The 25835-nt window shown below is 46.2% G+C and overlaps 1 protein-coding gene across 15 annotated transcripts in view; it reads left to right on the top strand.

Annotated features, from left to right (window-relative positions):
* Positions 1-25835, top strand: part of LOC110521287 (pleckstrin homology domain-containing family A member 7) — a 182240-nt gene that overhangs the window by 65005 nt on the left and 91400 nt on the right. For all 15 annotated transcript variants that reach the window (XM_021598747.3, XM_021598745.3, XM_090231111.1 and 12 more), the window contains one exon: positions 21978-22061. In XM_021598747.3, the coding sequence (XP_021454422.3) occupies positions 21978-22061 (84 nt within the window). The remainder of the gene's footprint in view (positions 1-21977; positions 22062-25835) is intronic.

Genomic DNA, 25835 nt, shown 5'->3' with positions numbered 1-25835 from the left:
TAGAGGAAGAGTGAGATGGATGGAGGGGTTAGAGATGGAGGGGTTAGAGAGGGAGGGGTTAGAGAGGGAGGGGTTGGAGGAAGAGAGGGAGGGGTTGGAGGAAGAGAGGGAGGGGTTGGAGGAAGAGAGGGAGGGGTTGGAGGAAGAGAGGGAGGGGTTGGAGGAAGAGAGAGGGAGGGGTTGGAGGAAGAGAGAGGGAGGGGTTGGAGGAAGAGAGAGGGAGGGGTTGGAGGAAGAGAGAGGGAGGGGTTGGAGGGAGAGAGAGAGGGAGGGGTTGGAGGGAGAGGGAGAGGGAGGGGTTGGAGGGAGAGGGAGAGGGAGGGGTTGGAGGAAGAGAGAGAGAGAGAGGGAGGGGTTGGAGGAAGAGAGAGAGGGAGGGGTTGGAGAGGAAAAGAGAGGGATGGAGGGGTTGGAGAGGAAAAGAGAGAGAGGGAGGGGTTGGAGAGGAAAAGAGAGAGAGGGAGGGGTTGGAGAGGAAAAGAGAGAGGGAGGGGTTGGAGAGGAAAAGAGAGAGGGAGGGGTTGGAGAGGAAAAGAGAGAGGGAGGGGTTGGAGAGGAAAAGAGAGAGAGGGAGGGGTTGGAGAGGAAAAGAGAGAGAGGGAGGGGTTGGAGAGGAAAAGAGAGAGAGGGAGGGGTTGGAGAGGAAAAGAGAGAGAGGGAGGGGTTGGAGAGGAAAAGAGAGGGAGGGGTTGGAGAGGAAAAGAGAGAGAGGGAGGGGTTGGAGAGGAAAAGAGGGAGAGGGAGGGGTTGGAGAGGAAAAGAGGGAGAGGGAGGGGTTGGAGAGGAAAAGAGAGAGATGGAGGGGTTGGAGAGGAAAAGAGAGAGATGGAGGGGTTGGAGAGGAAAAGAGAGAGAGGGAGGGGTTGGAGGAAGAGAGAGAGAGAGGGAGGGGTTGTATGAAGAGAGGGAGGGGTTGGAGAGGAAGAGAGAGGGAGGGAGGGGTTGGAGAGGAAGAGAGGGGGAGGGAGGGGTTGGAGGAAGAGAGAGAGAGAGGGAGGGGTTGTATGAAGAGGGAGGGGTTGGAGAGGAAGAGAGGGGGAGGGAGGGGTTGGAGAGGAAAAGCAAGTGGTAGTCAAATGGATAGAGGGATGAGGAGATCAAGGGGGAAGGGAATGCAAGGGATAAGAGGAAGGGGGAGAGAGTCGGAGTCGGTGGTCTTTGACAGCTTATCTCCATCTGGAGGAACAGACTGCTTGTTGTTTACCCTGTCTATCTGGAGGAGCAGACTGCTTGTTGTTTACCTTGTCTATCTGGAGGAGCAGACTGCTTGTTGTATACCCTGTCTATCTGGAGGAGCAGACTGCTTGTTGTTTACCCTGTCTATCTGGAGGAGCAGACTGCTTGTTGTTTACCCTGTCTATCTGGAGGAGCAGACTGCTTGTTGTATACCCTGTCTATCTGGAGGAGCAGACTGCTTGTTGTATACCCTGTCTATCTGGAGGAGCAGACTGCTTGTTGTTTACCCTGTCTATCTGGAGGAGCAGACTGCTTGTTGTTTACCCTGTCTATCTGGAGGAGCAGACTGCTTGTTGTTTACCCTGTCTATCTGGAGGAGCAGACTGCTTGTTGTTTACCCTGTCTTTCTGGAGGAGCAGACTGCTTGTTGTTTACCCTGTCTATCTGGAGGAGCAGACTGCTTGTTGTTTCCCCTGTCTATCTGGAGGAGCAGACTGCTTGTTGTTTACCCTGTCTATCTGGAGGAGCAGACTGCTTGTTGTATACCCTGTCTATCTGGAGGAGCAGACTGCTTGTTGTTTACCCTGTCTATCTGGAGGAGCAGACTGCTTGTTGTATACCCTGTCTATCTGGAGGAGCAGACTGCTTGTTGTATACCATGTTTATCTTTTTATTATTGAGAAAGAGAGCCCCCGTTTTTGGGATACACGATTTGATTCATCTCTGATTGATAATTGTTTGTCATCTGCAGGAGTAGCCTAAAGCATTTCTTATCAACATAATGTCTGAAGGTCACCAGTTACATTTTCTCACGTTATTGTGGTGTTTGCACTTTATTACAATACGGTGTCCTCAGCTCTATTCTGTTTTCACTTACACCCTGGTGTTTTGACTAGGCATTTCCCATGACCATCCCGGCGGGGACAAATGCTGATCTGGGTTCAGTTTAGCATTTTCACCACTCATAGTTAAGGTTAGGATTAGAGGAAGGGAAGCTGATCCTAGATCTGTACCCATGGGAAACTTCACCTCAGAGGGGCAGATCAGATAAGAGATGACAAGGAAGATAGCGCTGACAGAAAGCAACACGACTGTTGCCTGAGGAGGAAACAGAAATGGTGACATGTGTCCCAAATGGCACCATATTCCCTATATAGTGCACTACTTTTGACCAGGGCCCTATGGTAGTGCACTATATAGGGAATAGGGTGTCATTTGGAACACAGAACAGTCTGTCTGACAGCCATGTAAATCAATGTCTACTGTTAGGGTCACATCCTTATACTGTAAGTCTGTTAAATAGAGGTTGTTTGTTGATAGAGGTGAGTTCTACCAGTGGAGCGGAGAGAGATTGGCGTGTGGATAAGAACTAGGTGATGCTGATCATGTTTTTACCTTCCATCAAGGACTATGTGTGGATCCCAGGTCAGTTTTAGTCTCAGTATTATTATATTAGTTTAATATTTCTATGATGTCCTGTTCTATTATAAGGGACAGTGTCTGAAGTTAAGATGTCATCCGGTGTTGGCATTGTGACAGTGGCCTTCAAATAGTACGTGTTGTCGTGTCTTTGGCATCATTAAACTGAAGACTTTTTGTTATCAATTAAATTCTCTGTAATTATTATTACGTGATTAAACTAACTTAATCATATAAATGTAATTAACTAGAAAGTCGGGGCACCAAGGAAAATATTCAGATTACAAAGTTATAATTTTCCTAATATAACTTTCAGATATTTTAATATCTGATCAATTAGTCTTCTGATTAATGACTTATTCTTTACCTCACGTTAGTCTCATTCCAAACGTCGTAAATTGTTGGTTATTTGCATGAACCCAGTCTTCGCTATGAATCATCCATACATCAATTGTCTTAAATCATTTATTTACTAACTAAATAATCACAGAAAGGCATAAACAAACAGTAGATATAGTTACAAGGAAATTATTGCGGAGTTTCCCTAGTGGGATAAACTGGTATCACGGCTTGGTGGACAAAAGGGAAGTGGGGGTCGACTGAGAGGCTGGAATTACGCAAATGAGTCACTACACACTTGATAATTATATTCATTGAAATGCTAATCCTTTGCACATGAACGCTCACTCATTCGGGAATATCTGCAATCAATATATATTTGCACTCAGTGTGTCGTCCTGATCTCTGTTGGAATCATCCGTCTTTCTGTTGGAGAGTTCGTCTGATCGTCTTTCGTGGTTAGAATGGATACTTCATAGTCCCATTTCAGAAATGTTCTTGTAGAATAGGTGTTTCGGCGGTTGTCGGTCTTCGCGTTCAATGGTACAGAATTTGTTCTTATTCTGTCGGTATCGATAGTCTCCGAGTTTAACCACGTGGTATGTTTAAGAGTTCAGCAATCTAATCAAACCTTAACTCCCTCTGTGATGAGGTACTGGTCTCGTCTCAAACCTTAGCCCTCCCGTAATTGAGGTACGCTGGTCTGGAGATGATTCCCCAGGTGGGGGTTATATTCGGAAGAGCAGAAAAAGGCTGTCCCATGACACCAGATCAATGTCTGTGCTCATGGGGCGGGCCAATGACTTAATTAACTTTAAAGGGAATTGGGTTCCCTTTCACTAAACAGTTTAAAATCACATTACATAATTACACAAATAGTTTCATCTTTACTCATTCATTTTATACAACAATTAGATGCAAGCCTCATAACTGAGACTCTTGTATAAACATAGTTATGGTAATGTGGATATATTGTCTCTCATGCGTTTCAAAAACATTAAACGAAATGGAGCGGTCGTAGCTGGATTCTTCCTCGACCGTGTACACCTTCTCCAAAACATGTACATTGTTCAGTTCTCAAGTTCTATGCTGGAGAAGAGGTTCCTTTGTTCTCCTGTGAAACCTTCTCTCTCTCTCTATACTGTCTGGCCATGAGGAAGACAGTCTCCTCCAGGAATTTACAACCTGAGATAACAGCAGCCTGGGGGAAGGCATGCTATACCCAAAGAGGGCCACGTCATGACATTGAGACCAGTCAAATGATCTCGATCTCTCTCTCTGAAATGCCACTCAATGAAATCCACATAGAAATAAACTAGTCATCTATTCAACTCCATGCCTTGCATTCACTAGGGGGTTCTTTTCATTCACGAACATTGTTTTCACACTCGTAGATCAGACCAATCAGAAGCAATGAATTCCTCTACTGCTACCCATTGAAGGAGGCAGTTATTTGCAATGTCAGTATGTTGTTGTGTCAGTCCGGTATAGCAGTGGAGGACTGAAGTGAAGTGGCTTTCCTTGTCAACAGAAGGGCCTGGTGTGGTTAGATACATGGCTGTTTTGAGGCTGGAGGGCCTCGTGTTGCTTCAGATACAGCCATGATTGCCCTTTTCAGTCCACCTGACCTCGGATCTTTGGCTGTTGACCCCTTCTTCATAATACACCTCGTTACCGTACAAGAGAAACAATGGCCTCTACAGTACCAGAGATTCTAAGGATAATCCACAATCCATTTTTTTCCTTCAGTTTCTTAGTCTCTCTAATTCTATTTTTCCCTCTCTCCCATCTTCCATGCAGTCCATCTTTTATTTATTTTTCTTCCTCTCCCTCTACCTCCTCTCTCCATCTTCCCCTCACACTCTTTCTATCCCTTTCTCTCCCTTCTCAAACCCACCTTTTCTCCCTGTCACTTCCCTGGACCATGAAACTATGAAAAGACGTAGAAGAACTGAATCAAGCTATGCAGGAGGAAGATTAACAGATTAGTCCTTCATGTAAACCAGGGCTGCACAACCCTCTTCCTGGAGATCTACAGTCCTGTAGGTTTTCAGTCCAACCCTCTTTCTGGAGATCTACAGTCCTGTAGGTTTTCAGTCCAACCCTCTTTCTGGAGATCTACTGTCCTGTAGGTTTTCAGTCCAACCCTCTTTCTGGAGATCAACTGTCCTGTAGGTTTTCAGTCCAACCCTCTTCCTGGAGATCTACAGTCCTGTAGGTTTTCAGTCCAACCCTCTTCCTGGAGATCTACAGTCCTGTAGGTTTTCAGTCCAACCCTCTTTCTGGAGATCTACTGTCCTGTAGGTTTTCAGTCCAATGCTAATTTAGCACATCTTATTCAGCTAGTTAAGGTCTTGAGCAGCTAATTAGTAGAATCAGGTGTGTTAAATAAGGGTTGGATTGAAAACCCACAGGACGGTAGATCTTCAGGAAGAGGGTTGGGCAGCCCTGATGTAAACCATCCTCTCGCACATACTCACTGTACTCCTCATAGCTTTCCCTAATCCTTTCTCCATCACTAGTCTTTCAGTTGGGGGAGGAAAAAGGCTCATTTGCAGTGAATGCATGACTTGCCATTTGTAGGCTAGACCGGGTTTTGGAGTCGGCTCAGGCCCTTCTGTAATGAATGTAAATACAGCTCGGCGCGCACCACACTCATCCTAATCACACAACACCACTGTCTCTCTGCCATCAGTGTTTATGCTAATGTAAATATTTTAATTATCTTGACGATGATATATGTTTAATAGGCAATCTGTTCCCGGGCCTTTATCCCCGAGTGAGTTTAATGAAAGCTAATCAGGCACAGAGGCTGACGGCAGCACTGATTGGTGCGTTGACAAGGGTCAAACAACCAGCTCTCTAGTTTTTCGCTAGTGCGCGATGGGACAAGGACATCCCTGCCAACCAAACCCTCCCCTAACCCAGACGACGCTGGGCCAATTGTGCGCCGCCCCATGGATCTCCCGTCGTGACAGGCTGTGACAGAGCCTGGACTCAAACCAGGATCTCTAGTGGCACAGCTAGCACTGTGATGCAGTGCCTTGGCCTCCCGAGTGGCACAGTGGTCTATCTAACGTAAGTTTTAGTGTGTGAGGGGAAACTCCTGTTAAAGTAAACTTACCGGTGTTGAAGTTAACTTTGTTGATTGATAAACGCTGGTTTAAGTGATAGATTTTATGTTCGCTTCACTGAGGGTTTTAGTTAGTTTCATCCCATGAAAAATCTCATGTTCAAGCACGTAAGGTTGACTTGGAGACCTTGCCAACATTTGGCAAAGGGAAATTCTCTTGTTAAGTGAACTCAATTGAGTGAACAAGATCAACACACCATGACTGCCAAAAGTGTTGTTTTAACTTGACCCACCTTGACACTCAGCTCAAAGTGACCATGACCATGTCTAACAACAGTGTGTGAAGGTAAACTTGACAAGCGTTAAAATAAGGCTTAATTGAAAGGACAACTAGAAGGGAGTAGTGGTATAGTGTAAACTATAAATCATTCAATTTTAGCACGCCTCTAATGTTAGCACTGTGGCCTTAAAACCACCTGTTTCCCCCTATGTCAGACTCCGACACATACAGAAGTCCATTATGGTCCTTTTCTATGGGATACAGTACCTTTATGTGTGGTGTCAACATGTCCCATTGATGCATTTGGAATGTGCATGTGTTCTGAGACAATGCCGAGGGTCAGACCAACCTGTTCATTGGAGGAGATTATGGTTGTCTATTTCTGTGGAGCTGCTGACAAGCCTGGAGACAGACCAGGGGCTGTAGGTCCTTGAAACATCTCAATCCAGAGCGTGTGCACAGTCTGCTCTACTCTAAACGGTTTGCAGAGTTTCTTCCCGCTTCTTTCGTCTGAGTCCACAATGTTTTGGAGACGAGACACCTGAGGGGTCACGGAGCCAGTTAGACATATTTGGGATTAAAGATGGCTGGCTTCAGTTAACTTCATATTCCTAATGTTAGTCTGGGATCTCTTGTGTCGTCTATTTCACGAAGGTGGATAATGATTGACATCCTGCCATTAGACCTGCAGACTGGCTACTTATATGGTCTGTTAGTCTGTGTGTAACCCAGAACATTTTGGGGTCACAAGACACCTGGACTTCAGATCTCTTGTTTGTTTTGGTGGCATCAACAGACAGTTGCCAGACATATGACAGCAGCTGGACAATGGGAGTAACCTCTCAATGCAAAATGGCCGCCTCAGTGCCGGCATGTTTTGCCATCAACAGAATGTTGCACCAGGTTGTTGCAGCATAGCCAGTGGGCACACTACGCCGGGTGTGTCAGTGATGCCCATGCCTACCATCGCTCAGTCAGACTGCTCTATCAAATCATAGACTTAATTATAACATAATAACACACAGAAATATGAGCCTTAGGTCATTAATATGGTGGAATCTGGAAACCATCATCTCGAAATCAAAACGTTTATTCTTTCAGAGAAAAACTGAACCGTTCCGTATTTTATCTAACGGGTGGCATCCATAAGTCTAGATATTCCTGTTACATTGCACAATCTTCAATGTTATGTCATGATTACCTAACATTCTGGCAAATTAGTTCGCAATGAGCCAGGCGGCCCAAACTGTTGCATAAACCCTGACTCTGCGTGCAATGAACGCAAAAGAAGTGACACAATTTCACCTGGCTAATATTGCTAACCTGGATTTCTTTTAGCAACATATGCAGGTTTAAAAATATAGACTTCTGTGTATTGATTTTAAGAAAGGTATTGATGTTTATGGTTAGGTACAGTCGTGCAATGATTGTGCTTTTTTCGCAAATGCCATAGTCTTCACACAGTTCGCAACGAGCCAGGCGGCCCAAACTGCTGCATGTACCCTGACTCTGTTGCAAGAGCAGTGACACAATTTTCCTAGTTAAAAGAAATTCATGTCAGCAGGCAATATTAACTAAATATGCAGGTTTAAAAACATATACTTGTGTATTGATTTTAAGAAAGGCATTGATGTTTATGCTTAGTTACACATTGGAACAACGACAGTTCTTTTTTGCAAATGCGCACCGCATCGATTATATGCAACACAGGACACAGGACGCTAGATAAACTAGTAATATCATCAACCATGTGTAGTTAACTAGTGATTATAATTGATTGTTTTTTATAAGATAAGTTTAATGCTAGCTAGCAACATACCTTGGCTTCTTACTGCATTCGCGTAACTGGCAGGCTCCTCGTGTAGTGCAATGTAAGGCAGGTGGTTAGAGCGTTGGACTATTTAACTGTAAGATTTCAAGATTGAATCCCCGAACTGACAAGGTAAAAATATGTCGTTCTGCCCCTGAACAAAGTAGTTAACCCACCGTTCCTAGGGCGTCATTGAAAATAAAAATGTGTTCATAACTGACTTGCCTAGTTAAATAAAGATGTAAAAAAAAATTGGGGGCCAAATCGGTGTCCAAAAATACCAATTTCCGATTGATCGGCCATTCCGATTAATCGGTTGACCTCTAAACCTAAGTGTATGTAAACTTCTGACTTCAACTGTAGATGACCTGGAGCCAGTGGGTTTGGCGACGAATATCAAGTGAGGACCAGCCAACGAGAGCATACAGGTTGCAGTGGTGGGTAGTGTATGGGGCTTTGGTGACAAAACGGATGGCACTGTGATATACTGCATCCAATTGGTTGAGTAGAGTGTTGGAGGCTATTTTTTAAATGACACCCCCCGAAGTCAAGGATCGGTAGCATAGTCAGTTTTACGAGGGTATGTTTGGCAGCATGAATGAAGGATGCTTTGTTGCGAAATAGGAAGCCGATTCTAGATTTAATTTTGGATTGGAGATGCTTAATGTGAGTCTGGAAGGAGAGTTTACTGTCTAGCCAGACATCCATTTATTTGTAGTTGTCCACATATTCTAAGTCAGAACCGTCCAGAGTAGTGATGCTAGACGGGCGATGAGTGAGTGTTGTTGCAGAAATAAATACAAGGCCTATGCTCGAAAAAGTGAAAATTTCCACGACAGAGGCATTTGGTAAGTTATGAATAGACTCACCCACTACCTAGACTCTACCCACACACTCACCCACTACCTAGACTCTACCCACACACCCACTACCTAGACTCTACCCACACACTCACTACCTAGACTCTACCTACACACTCACCCACTACCTAGACTCTACCCACACACTCACACACTACCTAGACTCTACCCACACACTCACACACTACCTAGACTCTACTCACACACTACCTAGACTCTACCCACACACTCACCCACTACCTAGACTCTACCCACACACTCACCCACTACCTAGACTCTACCCACACACTCACCCACTACCTAGACTCTACCCACACACTCACATACTACCTAGACTCTACCCACACACTCACACACTACCTAGACTCTACTCACACACTACCTAGACTCTACCCACACACTCACACATACCTAGACTCTACCCACACACTACCTAGACTCTACCCACAAACTCACACACTACCTAGACTCTACCCACACACTCATCCACAACCTAGACTCTACCCACACACTCACACACTACCTAGACTCTACCCACAAACTCACACACTACCTAGACTCTACCCACACACTCACACACTACCTAGACTCTACCCACACACTCACACACTACCTAGACTCTACCCACAAACTCACACACTACCTAGACTCTACCCACAAACTCACACACTACCTAGACTCTACCCACACACTACCTAGACTCTACCCACAAACTCACACATTACCTAGACTCTACCCACACACTACCTAGACTCTACCCACAAACTCACACACTACCTAGACTCTATCCACACACTACCAAGACTCTACCCACAAACTCACACACTACCTAGACTCTACCCACACACTACCTAGACTACCCACAAACTCACACATTACCTAGACTCTACCCACACACTACCTAGACTCTACCCACAAACTCACACACTACCTAGACTCTATCCACACACTACCAAGACTCTACCCACAAACTCACACACTACCTAGACTCTATCCACACACTACCTAGACTCTACCCACAAACTCACACACTACCTAGACTACTCTATCCCCACACATCGTTATTTTGTGTTACTATTTCCTTGATTATTTTTTTTGTTATTACCTTTTTTGAAACAAAATTACATTTGATTTATTAGAGGTGAACACAGAGTGCCTCTCGGAGAACTGAGAGGACTTGGAGTTTTCTGCAAAACAAACATCCAAAAAATAGAAGGGACTTGTTACGCTCTGATACAGGACAGGCAATGGTCAAATGGGTGTTTTTAATGGCGCCTGTGTATCAGTTTAATGTCCCGTGGTCATCCTGTGTGGTTAATAGCCTTCGTTAAAGTGATTTGTGCCGCCAGACACACCAATAGGATTCTACACACAGCCAGCCCACACTGATAAATGAGCCTACTTTCTCTGGGCCATTGCCATAGCTTTCTCTGACATCCCCGTTCTCGTAAGCATCTGTAGACTTTAGTTTACCCCATAGATCTGATTCCTTTTATGGCATTCCACGTGCGTGTGTGCGTGCGTGTGTGCGTGCGTGTGTGCGTGCGTGTGTGCGTGTGTGCGTGCGTGCTTGTGTGTGTGTGTCGGGGGACGTAAGACAGTGGTCGTCCTCAGTGGTCATCTGTAGCCAATGAAATCCCAGGCTGCAGTGCAGTCCTACTGGGAAGCCAATTGGCTGGAGAGAGGACATGAGAGAGTGAGGTACAGAACAGGTATTATTCCTCCCTATGACAGGGACACACCACCACCACTACAGAGCAGCAGGGTAAAAGACAGAACTGTAACCATGTGGAAGCAGGTAAAATAGGCCAGCTTGATTGAACCCTTAAAGATGCACTGTGCAGAAATCGCTCTGCCATTTACTGGTTGCTAAAATTCTAATAGTTTGCCTATTTCAGTTTTTGACAAAACAAGCAAGTACAGTTTAGAGAATCATTGGACCATCTAGACCGCTGTAAAATATATTTTAAATAACCAAAAATATTGTATTTTCAGAGCGGGAAGCATTGAAGTAACACACACACAGTAGAACAGATCAACCGCTCCTTAGACTTGCTTTCAATGAGAATGACAGATCTATATCTCACATTTCTGTTAATTTGGTCAGGTTTCCCAAAAGGTACATATTGCAGCTTTAACCTTTTTTATTTAACTATTTAAAAACCTTTCTTTTGATGGCGCTCACACTAAATTATATCAATCGAGGGAAAGAATGAGTGAGAGGCTTGGATATTATATACAGTCTAGTCTTGTGCAGTATTTTGTACAGAGTGTTGTGCAGCTACAAAAGCTAACCATTAATCTGTTATGATGGTACAGTCCGGTGCACGTACTAACTTTAGCTGGGATTAGATTGAGATTTAAAGAGATCGAGATTTAGAGCTCTCATTTAGATTGAGAGGGAGAGGCTTTACTGAGCGCAACTGAAATAAATGAAGTTGAAATAGACCATTTAACAAAAGCCAGCGTGTGGGATGGAAGGCTAATTATTAGCTGTATGATGGACGGCCTACATACCATACAAAGAGGGCTACTTAAAATGTCTGTCTATGCCACCGCACACATACCCACAAACGTATACACATACATACACACATATACTTATACATGTACACACAGACGGATGCATGGACAGACGCACACACACACACACACCACTCTGTCCTCCCTCTCTGTCTCTGTCCGTCCTCCATCCGTCTGTCCTCCCTCCCTCCGTTTGTCCTCCATGTTCGTCTGTCCTCTGCCTTGCATTTCAAACTAATTTCATCTGGACACCTTTTAAATTGACCTGAACTTTGACTGAACACACACCCACTCATCAAATAGAGGTTTCAAAGCAATCCATCTTTTTGCAGGGCGGGGCTCTCGCAAACCTGTCAGCGTTCTCGTGTCAGTAGATATGGAGACAAATGCCTCTACTTAGGATAGGGTGAGACGTCAGAGAGAGGGGAGGCTGCTTCCCAAATCGCACCCGTTTCCCTATTTAGTGCACTCATTTTAACCAGGGTCCATATGGGTCCTGGTCAAAAGTAGTGCACTGTATAGGGAATAAGGTGCAGTTTGAGACATAACCAGAGAGTGGCGCTGTTCAAAGCCAACATATTCAGCCTTTGATATATCAGTGACTTGGGAGGGTGTGTCTCAATGTCTGAGGTGAGAAATGTATAGGAGATACACCAATAACGTTAGTTAAACAGGTGCCATAAAACAAGTGGTACCAACAGCTAAATGGACAGCGATTTAATTTATTCTGGGCCCATATTCAGAGTTTATATGGACAGGGGTGGACCTGATCCTAAATCAGCATTCCTGCTCTGAGAAGCTTTGTCAATACGGGCCTTTGTTCTTTTTTGTGTGATTTCATCATGAGAAAACAGTGAGAATGCACAGAGATCAAGCCTTTATCAAGAGATTTTTACATACTGTTGTCTAGTCAATCTTCTCAGAGGCATTTACACACTTGTCTAGTCAATCTTCTCAGAGGCATTTACACACTGTTGTCTAGTCAATCTTTAGGGGGACTGTAGTGTGTGTGTGTTTGTTTGGGTGGGGGGACAGATGGACAGACGTCCGTCTCTATCTCTCTCACTTTCTCTTTGTAGAAAGAGTCTTTGTTTGGCCATGTGACTGCTGTCATGGTGAATAGTGTGTGTTTGCCTTGATAGTGTGTGTGTGTTTGCGTAACCCGGTGTGTATGTGTAACCCGGTGTGTTTGCGTAACCCGGTGTGTTTGCGTAACCCGGTGTGTTTGCGTAACCCGGTGTGTTTGTGTAACCCGGCGACTGCCGGTCGTCACTCATGCATGTCATCTGGATACCGCCGACGTTATGACGAGGTCAGATGGAGGGTCACATGGTACCAGTAGGTTTTTGAAGCAGAGAGCAGTCTGCAGCATGGGCTACGTGCCAAAATATACCCCATTCCCTATATAGTGCACTGCTTTTGACAAGGGCCCATAGAGTCAAAATTAGTGCACTGAATAGGGTGCGATTAGGGACACAGACGTTTTGTTTTTTTACGTGTTATTTCTTACATTAGTACCCCAGGTCATCTTAGGTTTCATCACATACAGTCGAGAAGAACTACTGAATATAAGATCAGCGTCAACTCACCATCAGTACGACCAAGAATACGCTTTTCGCGACGCGGATCCTGTGCTCTGCCTTACAAACAGGACAACGGAGTGGATCCCATGCAGCGACCCAAAAAAACAACTCCGAAAAAGAGGGAAACGAGGCGGTCTTCTGGTCAGACTCCGGAGACGGGCACATCGTGCACCATTCCCTAGCATTCTTCTTGCCAATGTCCAGTCTCTTGACAACAAGGTTGATGAAATCCGAGCAAGGGTAGCATTCCAGAGGGACATCAGAGACTGTAACGTTCTTTGCTTCACGGAAACGTGGCTTACTGGAGAGACGCTATCCGAAGCGGTGCAGCCAACAGGTTTCTCCACGCATCGCGCAGACAGGAAAAAACATCTTTCTGGTAAAAAGAGGGGCGGGGGCGTATGCCTTATGACTAACGTGACATGGTGTGATGAAAGAAACATACAGGAACTCAAATCCTTCTGTTCACCTGATTTAGAATTCCTCACAATCAAATGTAGACCGCATTATCTACCAAGAGAATTCTCTTCGATTATAATCACAGCCGTATATATCCCCCCCCAAGCAGACACATCGTTGGCTCTGAATGAACTTTATTTGACTCTTTGCAAACTGGAAACCATTTATCCGGAGGCTGCATTCATTGTAGCTGGGGATTTTAACAAGGCTAATCTGAAAACAAGACTCCCCAAATTTTATCAGCATATCGATTGCGCAACCAGGGGTGGAAAGACCTTGGATCATTGTTACTCTAACTTCCGCAACGCATATAAGGCCCTGCCCCGCCCCCCTTTCGGAAAAGCTGACCATGACTCCATTTTGTTGATCCCTGCCTACAGACAGAAACTAAAACAAGAGGCTCCCACGCTGAGGTCTGTCCAACGCTGGTCCGACCAAGCTGACTCCACACTCCAAGACTGCTTCCATCACGTGGACTGGGACATGTTTCGTATTGCGTCAGACAACAACATTGACGAATACGCTGATTCGGTGTGCGAGTTCATTAGAACGTGCGTTGAAGATGTCGTTCCCATAGCAACGATTAAAACATTCCCTAACCAGAAACCGTGGATTGATGGCAGCATTCGTGTGAAACTGAAAGCGCGAACCACTGCTTTTAATCAGGGCAAGGTGTCTGGTAACATGACCGAATACAAACAGTGCAGCTATTCCCTCCGCAAGGCTATCAAACAAGCTAAGCGTCAGTACAGAGACAAAGTAGAATCTCAATTCAACGGCTCAGACACAAGAGGCATGTGGCAGGGTCTACAGTCAATCACGGACTACAGGAAGAAATCCAGCCCAGTCACGGACCAGGATGTCCTGCTCCCAGGCAGACTAAATAACTTTTTTGCCCGCTTTGAGGACAATACAGTGCCACTGACACGGCCTGCAATGAAAACTTGCGGTCTCTCCTTCACTGCAGCCGAGGTGAGTAAGACATTTAAACGTGTTAACCCTCGCAAGGCTGCAGGCCCAGACGGCATCCCCAGCCGCGCCCTCAGAGCATGCGCAGACCAGCTGGCCGGTGTGTTTACGGACATATTCAATCAATCCCTATACCAGTCTGCTGTTCCCACATGCTTCAAGAGGGCCACCATTGTTCCTGTTCCCAAGAAAGCTAAGGTAACTGAGCTAAACGACTACCGCCCCGTAGCACTCACTTCCGTCATCATGAAGTGCTTTGAGAGACTAGTCAAGGACCATATCACCTCCACCCTACCTGACACCCTAGACCCACTCCAATTTGCTTACCGCCCAAATAGGTCCACAGACGATGCAATCTCAACCACACTGCACACTGCCCTAACCCATCTGGACAAGAGGAATACCTATGTGAGAATGCTGTTCATTGACTACAGTTCGGCATTCAACACCATAGTACCCTCCAAGCTCGTCATCAAGCTCGAGACCCTGGGTCTCGACCCCGCCCTGTGCAACTGGGTACTGGACTTCCTGACGGGCCGCCCCCAGGTGGTGAGGGTAGGCAACAACATCTCCTCCCCGCTGATCCTCAACACTGGGGCCCCACAAGGGTGCGTTCTGAGCCCTCTCCTGTACTCCCTGTTCACCCACGACTGCGTGGCCACGCACGCCTCCAACTCAATCATCAAGTTTGCGGACGACACAACAGTGGTAGGCTTGATTACCAACAACGACGAGACGGCCTACAGGGAGGAGGTGAGGGCCCTCGGAGTGTGGTGTCAGGAAAATAACCTCACACTCAACGTCAACAAAACTAAGGAGATGATTGTGGACTTCAGGAAACAGCAGAGGGAACACCCCCCTATCCACATCGATGGAACAGTAGTGGAGAGGGTAGCAAGTTTTAAGTTCCTCGGCATACACATCACAGACAAACTGAATTGGTCCACTCACACAGACAGCATTGTGAAGAAGGCGCAGCAGCGCCTCTTCAACCTCAGGAGGCTGAAGAAATTCGGCTTGTCACCAAAAGCACTCACAAACTTCTACAGATGCACAATCGAGAGCATCCTGGCGGGCTGTATCACCGCCTGGTACGGCAACTGCTCCGCCCTCAACCGTAAGGCTCTCCAGAGGGTAGTGAGGTCTGCACAACGCATCACCGGGGGCAAACTACCTGCCCTCCAGGACACATACACCACCCGATGTCACAGGAAGGCCATAAAGATCATCAAGGACATCAACCACCCGAGCCACTGCCTGTTCACCCCGCTATCATCCAGAAGGCGAGGTCAGTACAGGTGCATCAAAGCTGGGACCGAGAGACTGAAAAACAGCTTCTATCTCAAGGCTATCAGACTGTTAAACAGCCACCACTAACATTGAGTGGCTGCTGCCAGCACACTGACACTGACTCAACTCCAGCCACTTTAATAATGGGAATTGATGGGAAATGATGTAAATATATCACTAGCCACTTTAACCAATGCTACCTTATATAATGTTACTCACCCTACATTATTCATCTCATAGGCATACGTATATACTGTACTCTATATCATCGACTGTATCCTTATGTAATACATGTATCACTAGCCACTTTAACTATGCCACTTTGTTTACATACTCATCTCATATGTATATACTGTACTCGATACAATCTACTGTATCTGCCTATGCTGCTCTGTACCATCACTCATTCATATATCCTTATGTACATATTCTTTATCCCCTCACACTGTGTACAAGACAGTAGTTTTGGAATTGTTAGTTAGATTACTTGTTGGTTATTACTGCATTGTCGGAACTAGAAGCACAAGCATTTCGCTACACTCGCATTAACATCTGCTAACCATGTGTATGTGACAAATAAAATTTGTTTTGGATTTGATTTGGATTTCACTAGAGCACATATGACCTTCCAGCCTCTGTGATAGTGGTCTGCTTTCTGATAGGGAGATACAGACAGTACTGGGTGAGGAGAAAAGAGTTTTCAGCCAAGTTTGACTGACAGGCGTAGGCCTATTATAGGAACAGTCTGTTTGGTTTTGCTGACGCTCCTGACAGTGAAGCAGACAATGTCTTTGTGGTACAAACGCTGACTGGTTTTGTTGAAGGGAAATGTTGTGTGTTTGCTGTTGAGATCAGAGAGGCAGTGCATTAACAGGTTTGTGTGCGTGCATCAATAACAGCCCTTAGCTGCTGACGGTGTCCTGACAGGCCTCATTACAGATCCTCTGACAGAACACAACACCTGCATACTGAGCCTCTGACAGAACACAACACCTGCATACTGAGCCTCTGACAGAACACAACACCTGCATACTGAGCCTCTGACGGAACACAGCACCTGTGTACGGAGCCTCTGACAGAACACAACACCTGCATACTGAGCCTCTGACGGAACACAGCACCTGTGTACGGAGCCTCTGACAGAACACAACACCTGCATACTGAGCCTCTGACGGAACACAACACCTGTGTACGGAGCCTCTGACAGAACACAACACCTGCATACTGAGCCTCTGACGGAACACAACACCTGCATACTGAGCCTCTGACGGAACACAACACCTGCATACTGAGCCTCTGACGGAACACAGCACCTGCATACTGAGCCTCTGACAGAACACAACACCTGTGTACGGAGCCTCTGACAGAACACAACACCTGCATACTGAGCCTCTGACAGAACACAACACCTGCATACTGAGCCTCTGACAGAACACAACACCTGCATACTGAGCCTCTGACAGAACACAACACCTGCATACTGAGCCTCTGACGGAACACAACACCTGCATACTGAGCCTCTGACAGAACACAACACCTGCATACTGAGCCTCTGACAGAACACAACACCTGCATACTGAGCCTCTGACAGAACACAACACCTGCATACTGAGCCTCTGACAGAACACAACACCTGCATACTGAGCCTCTGACGGAACACAGCACTTCAATCGCCCTGCTAAGCACAGCCTGCTTTTACAGTACACACACACACACACACACACACACACACACACACACACACGTTTCACACCCATTGGAAACTTAAATTGAGTCTGAAATGGGAGCAGATTAAGCAAATGTAGATTAAATGCTGTACTAATCCAGACTGGAGTGTCCTCACATACCCCATCAGACGTTCTAGGTCAGCAGGTAGCCCAGTGGTTAGAGCATTGGGCCAGTAACTGAGAGTTTACTTGTTTGAACTCCTGAGCCGATAAGGCTCTGTCGATGTGCCCTTGAGCAAGGCACTTAATTGCCCCAATTGCTCTTGTTACTCTGCTAAATGACAAAAAAAGACAACAAATTTTAAGTAAATACCTTCCCATAACAGCCCTCTGAGAAGAAATGTCTGCTTTCTCTTAAAAAACACCATACAGGTTGATCAAAATAACCCACTGGCATTACTGCTGAGCTCTACCCTCTAAATAACCCACTGGCATTACTGCTGAGCTCTACCCTCTAAATAACCCACTGGCATTACTGCTGAGCTCTACCCTCTAAATAACCCACTGGCATTACTGCTGAGCTCTACCCTCTAAATAACCCACTGGCATTACTGCTGAGCTCTACCCTCTAAATAACCCACTGACATTACTGCTGAGCTCTACCCTCTAAATAACCCACTGGCATTACTGCTGAGATCTACCCTCTAAATAACCCACTGGCATTACTGCTGAGCTCTAGCCTCTAAATAACCCACTGACATTACTGCTGAGCTCTACCCTCTAAATAACCCACTGACATTACTGCTGAGCTCTACCCTCTAAATAACCCACTGGCATTACTGCTGAGTTCTACCCTCTAAATAACCCACTGGCATTACTGCTGAGCTCTACCCTCTAAATAACCCACTGGCATTACTGCTGAGCTCTAGCCTCTAAATAACCCACTGACATTACTGCTGAGCTCTACCCTCTAAATAACCCACTGACATTACTGCTGAGATCTACCCTCTAAATAACCCACTGACATTACTGCTGAGATCTACCCTCTAAATAACCCACTGACATTACTGCTGAGATCTACCCTCTAAATAACCCACTGACATTACTGCTGAGATCTACCCTCTAAATAACCCACGGACATTACTGCTGAGCTCTACCCTCTAAATAACCCACGGACATTACTGCTGAGATCTACCCTCTAAATAACCCACTGGCATTACTGCTGAGCTCTAGCCTCTAAATAACCCACTGACATTACTGCTGAGCTCTACCCTCTAAATAACCCACTGACATTACTGCTGAGCTCTACCCTCTAAATAACCCACTGGCATTACTGCTGAGTTCTACCCTCTAAATAACCCACTGGCATTACTGCTGAGCTCTACCCTCTAAATAACCCACTGGCATTACTGCTGAGCTCTAGCCTCTAAATAACCCACTGACATTACTGCTGAGCTCTACCCTCTAAATAACCCACTGACATTACTGCTGAGATCTACCCTCTAAATAACCCACTGACATTACTGCTGAGATCTACCCTCTAAATAACCCACTGACATTACTGCTGAGATCTACCCTCTAAATAACCCACTGACATTACTGCTGAGATCTACCCTCTAAATAACCCACTGACATTACTGCTGAGCTCTACCCTCTAAATAACCCACTGGCATTACTGCTGAGTTCTACCCTCTAAATAACCCACTGGCATTACTGCTGAGCTCTAGCCTCTAAATAACCCACTGACATTACTGCTGAGCTCTAGCCTCTAAATAACCCACTGACATTACTGCTGAGATCTACCCTCTAAATAACCCACTGACATTACTGCTGAGATCTACCCTCTAAATAACCCACTGACATTACTGCTGAGTTCTACCCTCTAAATAACCCACGGACATTACTGCTGAGATCTACCCTCTAAATAACCCACTGACATTACTGCTGAGTTCTACCCTCTAAATAACCCACGGACATTACTGCTGAGCTCTACCCTCTAAATTGTATTTTTTATTTTTTTTATTTATTTCACCTTTATTTAACCAGGTAGGCAAGTTGAGAACAAGTTCTCATTTACAATTGCGACCTGGCCAAGATAAAGCAAAGCAGTTCGACACATACAACGACACAGAGTTACACATGGAGTAAAACAAACATACAGTCAATAATACAGTATAAACAAGTCTATATACGATGTGAGCAAATGAGGTGAGAAGGGAGGTAAAGGCAAAAAAAGGCCATGGTGGCAAAGTAAATACAATATAGTAAAACACTGGAATGGTAGATTTGCAATGGAAGAATGTGCAAAGTAGAAATAAAAATAATGGGGTGCAAAGGAGCAAAATAAATAAATCAGCACCTGTGTCCAAAATAAATAAATAATTTAAATACAGTAGGGAAAGAGGTAGTTGTTTGGGCTAAATTATAGGTGGGCTATGTACAGGTGCAGTAATTTGTGAGCTGCTCTGACAGTTGGTGCTTAAAGCTAGTGAGGGAGATAAGTGTTTCCAGTTTCAGAGATTTTTGTAGTTCGTTCCAGTCATTGGCAGCAGAGAACTGGAAGGAGAGGCGGCCAAAGAAATAATTGGTTTTGGGGGTTACTAGAGAGATATACTTGCTGGAGCATGTGCTACAGGTGGGAGATGCTATGGTGACCAGCAAGCTGAGATAAGGGGGGACTTTACCTAGCAGGGTCTTGTAGATGACATGGAGCCAGTGGGTTTGGCGACGAGTATGAAGCGAGGGCCAACCACGGTCAATGGTGGGTAGTATATGGGGCTTTGGTGACAAAACGGATTGCACTGTGATAGACTGCATCCAATTTGTTGAGTAGAGAGTTGTATCATTTGAGAGGCAATCATTTGAGAAACCAAGGCTGTCGAGTCTGCCGATGAGGATGTGGTGATTGACAGTGCTGTGTTGCTGGTACAGCTGGTGAACCTGAAGACCCTATCGATAATATCATTCCCAATAGCCATTTGTCAATGGGCTTTTTCATGACTGATTTGGTTGACTCCCGAGTGGCAAAGTGGTCTAAGGCATCTTAGTGCTTGAGGCGTCACTACAGATACCCTGGTTTGCTTCTAGGCTGTATCACAACCGGCCGTGATTGGGAATCGCATAGGGCGTCCCAGCGTCGTCCGAGGTTTGGCCGGTGTAGGTCGTCATTGTAAATAAGAATTTGTTCTTAACTGACTTGCCTAGTTAAATAAAATAATCCATGTTTTTAAAAAAAGGGGTTGGGAGCAGGCAAAAACCCAGTGCTTTTCTCTATTGTATAACGCCTTTAGGACCTGGAACTGGCACTGGTTGTTTACAAGCAATGATGTTGGATGACATCAGTGTAATATTCCATTTTGCTGTTGAATTTGATGGGGATATGTGGCACTGCCATCGCCTGGGCAGCGCTTTCATTTCGGTTCAGCCTTGATCGCTAATACTCGGTCCTCTATCCACCTAGACAGCAGTACAACCTTTTCTAAGATCATTTTCTGTGATTCAGTTTGATATGTCCTCTGAAACATATTCCTATCTAGAGCATTGTGCGTATTTGCCTGTGTTGTGTCCCAAATTGAACCCTGTTTGCTATTGAGTGCTCTACTTTTGACAATGGTTTATAGGGTTCTGGTGGAAAGTAGTGCACTACATAGGGCTCTGGTGGAAAGTAGTGCACTACATAGGATACTAACTCTATAAAGATAAATAGTGTCACTGCAGCCTCTTCACACATCACTGTGTGTATTGGACCAGAGGGCTTTTTTCCTTCCTTAAAACCAGGAAGTGAGCTCTCAGCTGTCACTCCACATCAGCTCCTACAGGAACAGAAACTGACAGCAACAAGGACAGCAGCAGCTCCTGTACAGGGATCTGATGGAGGGAATCTGTTGGGAGAGTGCTGTGTTGCCAAGTGTGCCCCTGTCAAGTGTGCCCCTGTCACCTGGCTGCGTGCCAAATTGCACCCTATTCCCTACATTGTGCACAACCATTGACCAAGGCTTGTCAAAAGTAGTACACTATGTAGGGATTAGGGTCCCATTTGGGATGCTACCATACCTGACGGTCCTCTCCCTGTGTCACTGGCTGAGGGGGGAATCGATGGAGGCCCTGCCTGGCTGACCTCTCTCACCCTGTGTCACTGGCTGAGGGAGGAATCGATGGAGGCCCTGCCTGGCTTGACAGCCTTCTCTTTCCCTATGTCCGGTGTTTCGTGCTGAGCCTAACACTTTAGGAGGAGATCATAGGAGCAGTCCAGGGTGGGGGCCACTGCCCCCTTCACATTCTACACATGCCTGGGAAAGTCTGGGGGGGTAGGAGGGTGGGGTTAGGGGGCGTTTGAAACCTGCTACGCCCCTGGAGAATGATCAGCTTGTGTCTACATGTGAGTTGGAAGGGGGTGAAAATCCAGCGCGATGACCACAGACTGATTCGACAGCCAGGGATGCTAATTTTGTTCCACTCTGTTTCATCCCCCACCTCTCCTCCACCCTCCATCCCCCACGTCCTTCTCTTATCCTCTGGTCCTCTCACAGCCATAACCAGAGGACCACGTCGTTCCGGCACCCCGTGACGGGACAGGTGTCTCGGGAGAACGTGGATTTTATCCTCCAAGAACAGTGAGTGACTCATCTCTTATCTGTCCTTTATTTGATGAAAACTTGTGGTTCTCAGAATGTCGCTGGTATGCTAGTTGGTAATGGTCAGAAACAGACCTGTGGCCTCTCAGGATTGTCAACGCATCTATTTGGAACTACGAGTGTGTAAACTTCAAACACTGTGCCGAGCTTAAGTATCTATATTAATTTGTATTCATACAGCGTCTCAGACAGATATCAGTCTTCAAAGTTAATCCAACTATGTATATTATTTGAGACCGTAGATGGGAGCCTTAGAAATTGTGGCGATGGCCAGATATGTTGAGGTATATGAATCCGTGAAACAGTCAGCTTTGGAGTAATGGAATAGCGGTTAAAGCTGTTGGGGAAGCTGAAATGTGGGAACGTTGGCAAGATCAGTAGATGTTATTTGGAGTATAAGGGAAAGGGGGATACCTAGTCAGTTGTACAACTGAATGCGTCTTCCGCATTTAACCCGACCCCTCTGAATCAGAGAGGTGCAGGGGGCTGCCTTACTCAACATCCATGTCTTCTGCATTTAACCCAACCCCTCTGAATCAGAGAGGTGCAGGGGGCTGCCTTACTCAACATCCATGTCTTCTGCATTTAACCCAACCCCTCTGAATCAGAGAGGTGGGGGGCTGCCTTAATCGACATCCACGTCTTCGGGGCCCAGGGAACAGTGGGTTAACTGCCTTGCTCAGAATATTTTTAATTTATATATAATTTTGTTGCTGGATCAGGGATTCGATCCAGCAACCTTTCGGTTACTGGCCCAACACTCTAACCACTAGGCTACCTTTACTTCACATTGGGTGTGAAGTTAAGGGCAATGCCAATGTTGTTGAGATTATGGAACAGAGTGATACGTAAACCCAAATAGGATGTTATTTGTCTCTCTATGGATCATCAAGGTGGGAGGCTGTACCTCCATCGTTAGCAATATTCCTGCTCAAATCTCCTTAGCTGGCCTCTACCAGGCCATCCTAACCCTGACTATTTGATCCAAAATTATGGCAGAGTGTCAGTACAACTAGGATTTACCACCTAACCTGCTCGACACAGTGACCTCACTGTCAAGACTGTGAAATGTCACCTCTATTTATCTCTTGCTCTCATTTCTCTCTTCTCTCTCTTTTTGCCTTATTCATTCATCTCTTTTCGTGGTAATGCCCTCAGCATTTGTGTCCAAGAATATTCTGGAAAAATGGTTCTCAGACCAAGTGGAACCTTGTAGTTTGTAGAACCTTGTATTTGGTAGTACCTTGTCAGAAGTCTTTTGAGTGTCACTTCCTGTGCCCTAACCTTACATGGGGGACCAGAGATGAGTGATTTTCGACTACCTTTAGAACAAAGCGCCAGTTTCCCAGCCCTGTGTCAGGGTCCAACGCTTTTGCACAAGATGACAAAGATATTAAAGGTTGAGCTCAAAGGGTCATTCCACCTCACCATAAAACTACGGTGACAAGTATGAGTTCATACAGAACTTTCTTATCTATTAAATATCTCATTGCATGTGTACTGCCTTCCAAGAACAAAAAGCTAAATGGCCGTGGAGCTGACAACAGCAGCATACAGTTTTAAAAGAGATCCCAGAGACTCACCAACTTAGCGCTCAGCTCTCAACCTCTCTCCACAATCTCTCTCTGATACTCTCTCGATCCCCCTCTCTCGTTCTCCTCCTGTGTCTGGCAGAGAACAGGAGGGCACATTCTCCTGCCATGTTCTGATGGATCCGTCTCATTAACAGCTTTGTGGGCGTGGAGGGGTATATGAGCCACGCAGATAATGTGTCACAGCCGCTCAGCCGCTCAACCTGCACAACCTCTACTACCGCATACAGAGGAACAAGCCAGAGAGGGGGGGTGTGTGTGGTATACCTAACGTGGAGTTTCTTTTAAATAATGTCTCTCAAACAGCTGGTGCAGCAAGTTTGACCACAATAATGATGTAATGTCTCAATGCAGCTGCAGCCTTCAAAATGTTTTGGGGATTTTGTATTTTTCCCTTTATTTTACCAGGTAAGTTGACTGAGAACACATTCTCATTTACAGCAACAACCTGGGGAATAGTTACAGGGGAGATGGATGAGCCAATTAGAAGCTGGGGATGATTAGGTGGTCAATATGGTCAGGTTGGGAATTTAGCCAGGACACCAGGGTTAACACTCCTACTCTTACGATAAGTACCATGGGATCTTTAGTGACCACAGAGAGTCAGGACACCCGTTTAACATCCCATCTGAAAGACAGCATCCTACACAGGGAAATGTCACAAATCACTGCTCTGCAGCATTGGGATATTGTTTTAGACCAAAGGAAAGAGTGTCTCCTACTGGCCCTTCAACACCACTTCCAGCAGCACCACTTAGTTTCAGAGCCAAGCCAACAGTGGGATGCAGTGTGGTATGCTGCTGGCTAGTATTGGAAACTGTGCTTTGGTGCCTCAGAAGGCAATTGTGGGATACAATGTAACCTAACAGTACTGTGGTTTGGTGTTGCTCCAAGTTATTGTTATTCAGAGCCATTTACAATCAGTGCAGTCAACTAAAGGAAGTAAAACACCCACATAGATCACACGTGTTGCTCTGTGAACAGGCAAGATCTATACTAGGGCTAGTCATGTTGAAATGTGTTGTCATGACGACCTATAAGATAATGGCACAGACCCACAACATTCTAGGCTTATTTAAATATGAGAAGACTCCTGATGAACTGCAAATTACATCATTACATAAGACAAATTCAAATCTGGACCTCGAAGCCAGTTCCACTGCTGATTTTCATTGGTCCCCTCTAATCAGGGACTGATCTAGACCTGGGACACCTGGTGGGTGCTATTAATTAGGGGCGGCAGGTAGCCTAGTGGTTAGAGTGTTGGACCTGTAGCCAAAATGTTTTCAGATCGAATCCCCGAACTGACAAGGTAAAAATCTGTCGTTCTGCCCCTGAACAAGGCAGTTAACCCACTGTTCCTAGGCCGTGATTGTAAATAAGAATGTGTTCTTAACTGACTTGCCTAGTTAAATATTAAATAAAAGTTAAATATTCAATAAAATTAACAGGTAGAACAGCAAACCAGTAAGTGATCTGGACTTCCAGGCTCTGATTGGGATACCCCTGGCATATTCTATAGATCACATATCCTAGTTCCAGCACAGCTTTTGATAAAAGCATCATCACCTAGCAAATAACCATTAAAGCTGAGTTGAAACCTCATCTAAAGACTTTATTATTGTCCTAGCGAGACTGGCGCCTACGGGAGCCCCCTGGGGAGACTGGCGCCTACGGGAGCCCCCTGGGGAGACTGGCGCCTACGGGAGCCCCCTGGGGAGACTGGCGCCTACGGGAGCCCCCTGGGGAGACTGGCGCCTACGGGAGCCCCCTGGGGAGACTGGCGCCTACGGGAGCCCCCTGGGGAGACTGGCGCCTACGGGAGCCCCCTGGGGAGACTGGCGCCTACGGGAGCCCCCTGGGGAGACTGGCGCCTACGGGAGCCCCCCGGGGAGACTGGCGCCTACGGGAGCCCCCCGGGGAGACTGGCGCCTACGGGAGCCCCCCGGGGAGACTGGCGCCTACGGGAACCCCCGGGGAGACTGGCGCCTACGGGAGCCCCCCGGGGAGACTGGCGCCTACGGGAGCCCCCCGGGGAGACTGGCGCCTACGGGAGCCCCCCGGGGAGAATGGCGCCTACGGGAGCCCCCCGGGGTGACTGGCGCCTACGGGAGCCCCCTGGGGAGACTGGTGCGCCTACTGGCCAGTGTGGCTTGGCCTC

Source organism: Oncorhynchus mykiss, chromosome 4 (assembly GCF_057628025.1).
Source record: "Oncorhynchus mykiss isolate SJ-2025 chromosome 4, ASM5762802v1, whole genome shotgun sequence".
Classification (NCBI taxonomy): domain Eukaryota; kingdom Metazoa; phylum Chordata; class Actinopteri; order Salmoniformes; family Salmonidae; genus Oncorhynchus; species Oncorhynchus mykiss.
This window is presented reverse-complemented; position numbering and strand designations above follow the sequence as displayed.